A 12,021-nucleotide genomic window follows, 5' to 3' on the forward strand; every position below is an offset into this window, starting at 1 on the left:
TGATTCACTGGTTATCTCTTGCATTCACCTATCTCACAGATCTTAGTTGGTGGTTTTCTCTAAGGTTCTGCGTTGGTGTTTTTCCCAAATGTCATAGTGAGAGGTAAGAGAGTGATAATAAGGGTAAACCTGGTTGTCGTAATTTGAAAGGGTAATAAGGGAAGTTAAAATTTGATAGGGTAATGAGGGAAAGAAAGATTGCAGGCATTAAAGGAAGCATTTGAGATATTCTGAACTATTATATCAAAACTGTTGCCGGGTAGTTCCAGTGCTGAACTATTAGCTACATTATTTAAATAAATCATTGTCCACTAGATTTAAATAAATCATTTTATGCTATTTGTAAGTAGTCGGATTGTTTAAATCCACATAAATTAAAGATTATTATGCATCACTTTAGTTAAAGAATTAAAAAAAAAAAGAAGTAAGTGGTGGTATAATTTTTATATTTTTACAGAATAGCTAACTGAAGTGACCACATAATTAATCAAAAGTTATTATAATTTATACCAATATTATAGAAATATGATTAGTACATTCTCATACTTTTAAAATTATTTCTACAGATCCAAAAGTTATCGTAAAATTTATTAAAGTTTAAAATTATAAAAGATTTAAGATTTAGATTTAGATTTCATGAACATTTTCACAATTTTATAATTTTAAATAGATTTTGCGGCAATAGAAAAGAAAATATCTGATTGTATAATTGATTTATTCTTTCTTTAATTACAATCTCTAGATTGATTTAGCCATTTCGTAATCATAGGTTTTATAATTTCTCTAATCTCTATTTACTTACCGCTTTCCAATGCATCAGAGAAACAATTATGCCTATCCTTATATTCAGTCCAAAGATAAATAATATTTAGTGAAGGACTATCTAAAGAAATGCTTTATAAAAATACATATTCTATAAAATATATAAAATATAATTGATAGTTCTATAACTTTTCTATACGAAGAATTATGGATATTTCTGGATCTTTTATAAGAAACTTGGTTGATATTTGAAATATTATTTCAAATGGTATACAGAGGAGTTAAGTAGGCTAGAATGTACAGAATAGTTAAGTATGTTAGAGTGCACAAAGGAGTTAAGTATGTTGGGTGTACAAAGGAGCTAAGTAAGCTCGAATGTACAAAAGAGCTAAGTAGGTTGGGAACATGGAGACACAACCATTCCAATATTGGAGGTGCGGGAGTAGTTGAGAGGTGTACAAAGGAGCTAGGGGGTCGATTATATCTCGACCTATTCCAATTGGTGAGGTGGATGATGGCTTAGCCAGGATGGCCAAGATGGTCACCATTAAGGGTCATATATATCTTGGCCTAGCTAGGCAAAGAGAAGGTCGGGTTTATCTCGACCAAGGCAAAGGGCACGAGTGTCCTGGCCTAATATGAGCAATGTATGGGCGTACTAGTAGTGGCAATTCCAAATGAAGTAAGGAAAGATAACGGGACGCTCAACAATATCGGTAGTTGTGATACGATATTGATAAAATTATTAACATTTATGAAAGGATATAAACAAAATGGAAGGTAATAAAGTTAAGGTTAGTGACAAATAGTATAAATGTAAGGGCCCATGTTTACAAAAGGTATGCTTTTCTAAGCTCAATCATCCTTAGATATCTTTTCAAAATATTCCTAACTTGAGCGTCAGAGTGCCTGCAGGTACCCACCCTCCAGGAGTATCGTCAAGGCAGCAATCAGAGACAAGTCATGAGGAGCATAAGTCAGAGAAGGAGACTCTTGAGATCGCTTGTTTCGGTACACCCAATAAGTCTCACATCACTTAGGAGTCGAGGTTAAGCGCAATTTAAATACTCCATCCACCATTCGAGGCACCTTTTAAGGACAAACCTGTGACGGAGCACAACGCTGCTCCAAAGCGAACAATAGCTCAGGAACGCTGTGATTGTTCTTAATGATGGCTGTCAGACGAACTTGGGTCGGATCGGAACATTGGCGCCCATCGTGGGACTAATAACTCCCCTTGCCCTCGATTGGGGGGCTTGTTCCGGTACACCCTATAAGTCCTACATCGCTCAGGAGTCGAGGTTAAGCATAGTTTAAATGCTCCCTCCATCCTCTAAGGCGCCTTTTAAGGACAAAACCGTGACGGAGCTCCACACTGCTCCAAAGTAGACAATACCTCAGGAACGTAGTGGTTGTTCCTAACGATGGGTGCCGGATAAACTTGGGTTGGATCGGAACAGTTAGTTAAAACAAAAATTTTGAAAAGTAATATATAATTGATTTATGTTATTACTAGATGAAATTAAATGGTTTTGTTGACATAATGTAAACATCTAATTTCGTCCGAACAAATAAAATATATTAAAGAAAATAAGAATAATAATAATAATAAGTAAGAAAAAATGATAATGGATAAATAAAAAAGGTTGAATTAAGATTTATAAAAGAAAATTAAGAATTTACAAAAAAGATTAATTAGTTAATTAGAAATCAAAAGAAAAATCATATTTTTTCAGTTGTGCTTGTTTGTCCAATGTTGGTTAAAAAGGCTTTTTGATTCATAACCCCTTTTGTCTATAGGGGGACTTTTCCCTACACCTCCAATCACTTCTTTAGTACCCCATAAGATTTTAAAATTATCAGTTTATCCTTTGTTAAAATATAAATTTTGTTTTCTCTTTCGTGTTTAATGCCCCCATAGTTGTGCCCACCCCTAATTTTAACCTAGTTGTGCCTCCTCTACATCCACAAATGTTTCCTTCTCCTTCCTTGCCTCTTTTTGCTTTCCTAGATTCGAGAGTAGTGCATCTTGCAAGCTTTTGCTCCCACATTCGTAAGCGTCTTCCTTCAAGTAAGTTTTTTTTTTTTTCATTTTTACGTATTATATTTGAGAATAAGTTGGTTAGATTTCAGATTGTTAACCATTATTTTGATCTGCTGCGTTTGGCTTTCTCGTTTGTGTTCTATGGTATAAATGAATGCTTTGAACATTAACGAGGTGACCGTTTATGATGCATTTAACTTGGATTAGATCTTTAGATTGAACAACTTTAGTACCATTCATTGTGAAGACTCTTACGGCTGTCTTTGGTCTTCCAAGTTGATTCTTTCCTCCATTGTTTCTTCCTCCATTTCTTTTCTCCTTAATTAATTTTTTGCATTCATTGCGATAATGACCCAACTTCCCACAACTGGAGCAAGTTACAATCTTTGTGGTGTAGTTTCTTGATAGATGAGGTCCCCCACAGTGGAAACATTTGATAGGGTTGGTTATGCCCGGAATGTTTTTGTCCCAAAGAATTCTAGGAAGCATGAGATGGACGTTGAAAGGGTTTCTTATTATTGAAATCATTACTTTTATGCCTCAAAGGCTCTCTTTGCCTCCACTGAGTTTGTCTTGTTTGAGTATCATCCTCATAAATCTTGCAATGATTTACAAGAGTAGGTAATAAAGAAATCTCTAAATAACCAACTGCTTGTTTAATATTAGTACATATGAAAGAAAAATGAGAAATGAGTGAGGTCTTTATAAACCTTAAATATTACTCTTAATGAACTCAACAAACAATAGAGACACTTAGGGCCTATAATTTGAGTTACAACCACAAAACTCAATCCCATATTATTAGACATACAGATCCATATTCCACTTTTGATGATCCACTTACGAATAGCAAAAACTATTTTGGGAAATGATTATGTAGTTAAGTATTTATCATAAAAAACATTGGTACAATCATAATTATTGCTTTCTCAAGAATACTAGCCATTTATAGGCCTATAAGAGAGATATATACTCACTACCTAACCTTGGCAATGCCAAGTAGGTATCAAATAGTCCTAAGTTTGGCCTATGAATATCCTAGCTCAAGATGTTATTCTAAACTATCTAGATACTCACCTACTTGGTAAAACACTCTGACATTGATTTTATCTCAACTTATTGAACCAGACTTAAGATTCTTTATTCATTGACATACTCTTAGACATATTCAAAGATCATAAAATGTGATGACTATCAAGTTATATGATCCTTGACCAATAACATATATACACGATATACAAGGAATATAAAATAACAATAAAACATATAGGTAACTTTCTTTTATCCAAGCTCACCGAATAAAATAATATTTGCTTTTACTTTATTTTGATATTTTTCAAATTATAAAACAATGATAAAACAAAATAAAAATCAAAGAAAGAACTTTAAATAATTAACTATATACGGATTAAAATGTTATAAAATAAAATAAATTATCAATTAATATAAGGATCCGTGCAAAACTGAAGATAAATGAAATGAAATGAATAAATAAGACCAATACATAATTGGGAATAAATTACTAAAATAAATAAATAGGATCAGTGCATAATTGGAGATAAATTAAATAAATAAATAAACATGACTAGTGTATAACTAGAGATAAATAAAATAAAATAAATAAACAAGACCAATGCATAATTAGAGATAAATTAAATGAAATAAATAAATATGACTAGTGCATAACTAGAGATAAATTAAATAAAATAGATAAATAGGATCTGTGCATAACTTGAGATAGAATTAAATAGACAAATAGGATCAGTGCGTAACTGGAGAAAAATTAAATTAAATAAATAAATAGGAGTGCCTAACTGGGGATAAAGTAAGAGAAATAATTAAGCAGGACCAATGCATAACTAGAGATAAAAGATGAAATAAATAAATACGAATAATGCATAACTTGAGGTAAATTAAATTAAATAAAATAATTAGATATGACTAGTGAGTAATTGAAGGTAAATTAAATTAAGTAAATAAATAAATAACACCAATACTTAACTAGAGATCAATAAATACTATAAATATAAATAATTAAAGAGGATAATAAATGAAAATAAGTTAAATGGTAGTAAATAAAATAGTATAAGATTCAAAATAAATAAAAGGTTAATATAACATCCATGAGTTTATCAAGATTAATATAGAAAGAACTTAACATCACTCCCCCTTACCTTGTTGATTGAAGGGCACACTAGTAATACTTTAAGAGGACTATGATCTCTTCGAATTTATTGAAGGACACACTAATAATACTTTAAGAGGACTATGATCTCTTCGAATTGATTGAAGGACACACTAGTAATACTTGAAGAGAACTATGATCTCTTCGAATCTTTTGCTCCAAACTTTCTTGCGCTTTTTCACTCTATGTTTTATGTATTTTTCTCTCTCTCTTCTTTCCTTCTTTCTTTCTCACATAAGTTTTATCTTTTTCCACATTCTCTCCCTATTTCACCAATATTTATAAGTCAAAGTGCAAGGATTCATACATGTGCATTAATTGCATGATCACATTTACCTTAAATGCACATTATTCCTTCTTACCTCCTTTACTTCTTTCTTTTTCTTTTCTTTCTCTCTTTCACTCCATTCTTTTATAAGCAAACCATGTGCACACTTATTCCAAATCATGATAACATGTAATTAATGCAAAGATTATTTTCATTAATGAAGAGATAAACCTTATATCTTTCTTTTTTTTCTTACTTAATCACTCTTCCCTCATCTCTTTTGCACTTTCCTATCACATTCACACATATGCTTTAGGTGTCGTGTCAAAGTGATATTGCATGCATTAAATGCAATCTTATCACTTCTTATTCTTATGTTCCCATATTCTTATCTTTTTCTTTTTACTTATTTATTTTTTCTTTATCCTTTCTTATCTCTTAGATTTAAGATTAGAATATTCCTTTATTTTATTTTATTTTTAACCTATATATTAGTAACTTGTCTTTTTGATAATATATATATATATATATATATATATATTATTGTTGTCATTTATTATTATTTTTATTTTATTTATTCTTAATGTTTCTTAAAAACTACTTAATTTCTTTCTCAATGTTCAAACTATATCTAAATATAATACAAAGCACTAATAAAAACACAAGATTTGCTAACTCTTATATTTAAAGTAAATATAAAGTAAATAATATAATTTATTAAAAGTAGGGATGTTACACAGTCAAAATAAGGTGTAATGAAATTTAACTGCTAACTAACCTGTGTCAAAACGATACACAATAAGAACGATGAGAAAGAGAAAGGCTCCAGAGGGAAAGGGCGACCACCAGAGGTTCAAATAGTTAGGGACCACGCGCACCAAAGCAAAACGTTTCAGAAAAACTCCGTTTGGATGGAGAGCACAGAGTGTATTTAAAACGTAAGAAATTTGGAGGTGCAGGGTTTGTGTGGAGAGCATAATATGTATTCAAAACGGGATAAATTTGGAGGTTCAATGTTTCGGTTAAAAACATGAGAAATTCAATAACTTCTTTTAATTACCTCAACTACCATGGTAAGTAAGGATATAATGGTAATGAAAACTGACACTTGGGGGTACAAAAGAAGCTATAGGAGGTGCAAGAAGAAGTCCCCTTATTTATATTCACATTTTTTTCAAATAGTAAAATACCTAGCCCAATAACCACACACTAACCTGTTCATTCATTCACGTAAAGAGCTTATCTCTACACCTCCAAACAGTTCTTCTACACCTTCAATGAAATTTTAAATTCTCACTTTACCCCTTAGTTAAAAGTAACTACATTTTTTCTCTCTCTAACTTACCCACCCCAAGCTTTTTTTTTTCAATCGATGTCGACATCTGTTGCCTTAATTTATTCTACGGATGTCAATATCCGATACTTTATTTTTTATTTTTTTATGTTTTTGCCCGTTACGAATGTCGACATCTAGTATTATATTTTTTTATCTACGGATATCAACATCAAGGGTTTAATTTTATTCTACGGATATTAACATCCGATACTTTATTTTTATTTTTTTAATTTTTTTCCTATTATAAATATCGACATCCAATATTATATGTGACATCTCATTTAAATAGAACAAATTTACTAAATAAAACATCACATATATATAATATAAAGCAGAGCATAAGACAAAGAGTATATATGTATCAACCCTTACAATTATCCATAAATATACTTAGAAAGAGAGGCTAAGGCACACCACGATGCCATGAACAAAACATAATTTAAGAGTATAAATGTTTCACAGAAGAATGCTCATAGAGCAAGAAATTACAAGGCAATAGTGCCCCAAAAGATGCTTCATGGAGTAGAATTTCCAAATCATGCATGCTACATTGTAACGTTTCCATCATCTTGGTGACCACTAGAGGCTTCCACATCTGCTCACACCAATACGTTGGTGATCATTGCAAAAAGAAAAAAGTCATACAGAGAAACAAACATCAAGCAGAAAGGGTAAACTAGAGTAAAAGAAAATTTTCAACATGTATGGCAAGTAGATAATTAAAGCATCTCATAGATAGGTAAAATAGTAGGCATTCAAACATGTGGTATCCAACAAATGCAAGACCCTTGATGAGTCATCATTTTCCTCCATTTCACTAGCCTTTGTGTACCCATTTGACAGTTGTTTAGTGCTTAATTGTTCATCTTTAGTGTGTTTTCATCTGTTGGGCTTTATTGGGCCACTGTTCCGAATTTGGGTTAATTTCACATTATTTGGTCTAATTTTCGTTTTTAATTATTTTTAGGTATTTGGGTGAAGCAATTTTGGAGCTTGGATATTAATATTCAGTTGAATAGAGTTGCCACATCATTTCCACGTCATTTCCACGTCATTTCCACGTCATCTAAGTGAATGAGCCAAATTTGAGGCTAGTAGTGGCATTTTTGTAATTCTAAGTGACAGAGTGACATTTTTGTAAATACTAGTGGCAAGGTTGATTTGACCACATGAATGGGAGGTCTCTTAGCTCATGCAGTCGCACCCATCATCTTCCCCACTAGTGGCAAGGTTGATTTTAACTTAATGTATTGACTACTTGAAGGAGATGCAATTGAACTTTGAGGTTCTGTTTTGGATTCATGTTTTGTCTCTCTTCATCTTGATTTTGTGGTGAATGGTTACTTTTAATCTGTTAATGCTTAATTTCAGATTGGGTTGGTTGTTCATGTTGATTTCGTTCATGTTTAATGAATTGGATTAATTGTCATAGATGAATGGATGTATGCATTGCTTAATTGCATATTGAAACACATTTTTAACCCTCACTTAGTGGGTCTGGATGAGTGGATTGGGTGAGACAAAAACCCTAATTACAAGACCTATGATGAGTAAAATTGCATTCAAATTTAAGGAGTCAATACTGATTTTAATCGTTCTATTAACATTTGCAAAACTGTTGAAATATATTTTCATAATTCTACAATCTAAATCTGCCAACCCCCATGTGTTATATTGTTGTGTTCATCTGGAAATTGAAACTTTGGACGAAAATATTGGTCGTTGGGAGACGACTTAGTTCAACTTTCATATACTGCATTTAACTATTTTAATTTGGTGGGGTACGGTCTCTATCAACCCTATGACTGAATTATTCGGATTATACTCTTGATATAGAATTCTAAAGGAAGTATGCACATGTGCTAGTTTCTAAACTTTGAAGAGTCTAGACACAAGGAGTTATCATCCAACCCTACCCCAAGGTTAATCCCATGATTTTCTAAGGCCATTAATCTACCAAAGACTAGGACTTTCTGCCACTCTTACCACATCAATCATTCTACTCTATATGAGCGTGAATGATTATTAAAGTTCAGGATAACTTCATTTATCTAGACATCTCTTATATAAAGGTATACATTAACCACACCATCACCAAGAGTTTCCCATGAAACTCTTGTACCAATAACATTCCACTTGCCATCTCAAGCACCACATATGTTGCAATCATCTCATGTCGGATTAAACACACATGGCAATCATGCTTCATGCAATAGAAAGGTACGGATCAATACTAGAGACAACAACCAATTCAGAGGAGAAAACAACAATAAAATAGTCCTTGCACTGATCTCGCTCAAGCCAGAGATCCTCGCTCAGGTGAAAGAGACCTTTTCGCTCAGGTGAAAGAGACCTTTTCGTTCAAGCGAGCCCATCTTGCTTGGGCGAGAGCTCGGACAGTGGCCTCCCAAGTTTTAGCGAGTTCTCGCTTAAGCGAGCTCTCGTCGCCTGGGCGAGATTACTCTCGCTCAAAACTAGAGTTCACCGCCTATGCAACCACTCGCGCAAAATCTCAGAGACGGGTTCCTGCTACTCTCGCTAACGAAAGTCGTTCGCTTGGTTAAGTGAAAAATAGAAGAGATAATGAATAAGTGAAAAAAAAAAATGATAAACAAAACCTAGCAGAAAAAGGATTGGGTAGGAACTATTTTTCTCTCTATACCCAATTTTAAACTTTCACACTCCCATGTATTAATAATTAGACTACACTACACTCATATTACTTTGCGTACCCTGTATTATTAATTAGAGGCTTATGTTATTTGCATCTGTTTTCGATATCATTTCATATTTTTATTTGGGTTTCAGGACATATATATCCATTTTTTTTCTTTAAATCAAAATTGCATTTTTAATATTAGAGATTATTGATTATTAAGTTGATTTAAAAATATTTTGATTACTATTTTAAATCTCGACTTACTTGATAATTATAATTTTGATTTGATTTAAATAAAATTTAATTATTATGTTAGTTTCAAACTTATTCGATAATTATAGTTTTCATTCGATTTAAATAAAATTTGGTTATTAAAGTTTCGAATTTATTTAATAATCGAATTTTTTCATATAGTTAAAAAATAATTATCATATCTATATCTAGTCTTGAATTTATCTGATAATAATTTTTTATCATTAAATTTGTCTGATAATAATTTTTTATCATGTTAAGTCTCGAATTTGCTGTATGAATAAAAAATATATTAAAATTTGAGATTAAAATAATTATTAATCAAATCAAGATTTTTAAAATAGTTTATTTTTTTAAAATAACTATGTAACCTTGTCAGTCACAATTAAAAAAATTTAAAAATGTTTTCTTATTTCACATTTGTCTGTTCTTGATTTTTAGGAAAAAACAAATATTCGAAATTTTGATTAGTTTTGTACACTTAGTTAAAAGAGAATTGTCTTCAGACAGGAGTGCTGGTAAATTCTCCACGTAATCGACTACTGAAATTAGACTGATTTCGCAGCAGAACATTTCTTTTGATTTCGTAGAGCATTTCTTTTCAGGTTTTCTATAATTTTCCTTGTTTCCATAGTTTTCCTCAGTTCTCCCTGATAAATGTTTCGCAACTTCCTTTCTAAAATTTATATTTTTTAAAATCAATATTTATGTCTGGTTACAGTTTTTTGTTGTTGTGACACATATCATTCCCTGCAGAAATATATACTTATTTTGGGGAATTTTTGTAATTAGAAAAATCGATTAATTATGCTTTTGTCTTGCCTTTGAATAATAATGTAATAAACATGGTCCAAAACCTCAAAAAGGCTTCAACTCAATTGTTTTGAAATTCCAAACCCTAAATTCCCAAAACCCCCGACCCACTTGGTTCACTCATTGTAACATCCATCGAAGGTACCTTCTCTCTCCAGGACTTTGATCTTCCAATGAACTTAGAATTTCATGCTTAAGCATTTGTTTGCACATTTCTAGAATTTTAAATGACTCCTTTTTCAGTTCAATAATCGAATTTTTTTTTTTTTGTTCTAGTTCACTTCAGTGCTGTAATTTTTCTTTATCTTCCTTTTTAATCCACTTCTGTTATCTGTGTAAATGATATATAGGGATTCGTTTCTGTTAAAAAAACTGAACAGTTCCCCCCTTATTTCTTAACGATTTAACATTTATATTTAGAGAACTTATAGAGAGAGAAATGCATTTGAATCGCAGTGTGTCGAAAAAAAAAATCTTGGCTTCTCAAATCTATTTTGATCACATTGCAATCTGCTGTTAGACTAGTAAATTCTATGTCTGAAAGAAAATTCAGTTGTTTCTGGATATTTTATCTATTGTTTGATACAATGGAACTAATACATTCATTTGCAATTCTTCGGATTCATTACTAATATTCTATCTGTCTTGTGATATTTTTCCTGTTACAATAATCTGGTTAGTGGAACGGTATGAAAAAAATCTATTGAAATTGTCAAATATTTGGAATATAAAATTATGATCTGGGTCTGATTCTTACTTCTATACTCATAACAACTACATGTATAATGTGTTGATCCCTGGTTAAAGGCACTGCTAGCTGATTCAGTGCTTTTACGAGAACTTGCTTTTTAGTTTACCATATATGACTTCGTTTTAATGGAACAAAAGAGTATCTGGTTAATCACGGTGTACATTTCTTGCAATTATGAGATTGATTCATTTGGCTTTTTCTAGGGTAAAGAATGGGTGACAAGAAGAAGAAGGCTCAGATGTTTGTAAAACTAGTTTCTGCTGCCGGCACTGGGTTCTTCTATGTTAAGAGGAAGCCAAGGCAATTTACTGAGAAGCTTGAGTTTCGAAAATTTGATCCTAGGGTTAATCGTCATGTTCTGTTTACAGAGGCTAAGATGAAGTGATTGGTATCTTTTATGGCGTCATTTCCATTGTAACTGGATCAGATCATTATGATACTTCTCTGTGAAACTCTTTTCTAATATAGTGTTAATTTTCGAATCATGCCAATCTTTTACCTGTCTCTGTATATTATATTTTGAGTTTTTACTTGTTTCTGCTGTGCGTATTGTTCAATATCTTAAAAAATTAGAATTCCAGAAAATCAATTTCTAAATTTTAAGTGACATTACCGAAATAAATGGATACTTTCTTCCTGCACTCTGGATTGTATGATTTGAAAGTTATTTTTTGACTTTACAATTCCAAAAATTTTCTCCGAAAGTAAAACTGATTTCCAGATTTTAGATTGTATTTCATAAAAAGATTTCTTTTTAAGGAATAAAAAGGATTTTCATAATGTATAATTTGGTAGACATTTTTAGCACAATCCGGAAAGAAGAATATATATGACTGAAAACATTTAGTATATTGACTTCTGAACTATATTTATTTCCCTAAATTGTATAATGTATACTGATAAATAACATGACAAGAGTTAGTTTTAGTGAGGTAATCTGCTATGGAATAC

At 31.5% G+C, this 12,021-nt stretch overlaps 1 protein-coding gene across 2 annotated transcripts; it reads left to right on the forward strand.

Annotated features, from left to right (window-relative positions):
* The first annotated feature begins 10,232 nt into the window (after positions 1-10,232).
* Positions 10,233-11,568, forward strand: LOC114188888 (50S ribosomal protein L33-like). Of its 2 annotated transcripts, none has more exons than XR_003605467.1 (2): positions 10,233-10,460; positions 11,274-11,568. XR_003605467.1 is itself a non-coding variant. In XM_028077553.1 (2 exons), the coding sequence occupies exon 2, from the start codon at positions 11,282-11,284 to the stop codon at positions 11,453-11,455; it is 174 nt and encodes a 57-aa protein (XP_027933354.1). In that variant the 5' UTR covers positions 10,332-10,460; position 11,281; the 3' UTR covers positions 11,456-11,555. The 2 variants fall into 2 exon arrangements, 1 of the variants encoding a protein (XP_027933354.1); XM_028077553.1 differs by having other exon boundaries at positions 10,332-10,460; positions 11,281-11,555.
* Positions 11,569-12,021: the final 453 nt, after the last annotated feature.

Source organism: Vigna unguiculata, chromosome 6, assembly GCF_004118075.2.
Source record: "Vigna unguiculata cultivar IT97K-499-35 chromosome 6, ASM411807v1, whole genome shotgun sequence".
Classification (NCBI taxonomy): Eukaryota; Viridiplantae; Streptophyta; class Magnoliopsida; order Fabales; family Fabaceae; genus Vigna; species Vigna unguiculata.

Bases quoted from the DNA above. Each gene is read 5' to 3' on its own strand.
- LOC114188888 (XM_028077553.1), top strand. From the start codon at position 11,282: ATGGGTGACAAGAAGAAGAAGGCTCAGATGTTTGTAAAACTAGTTTCT.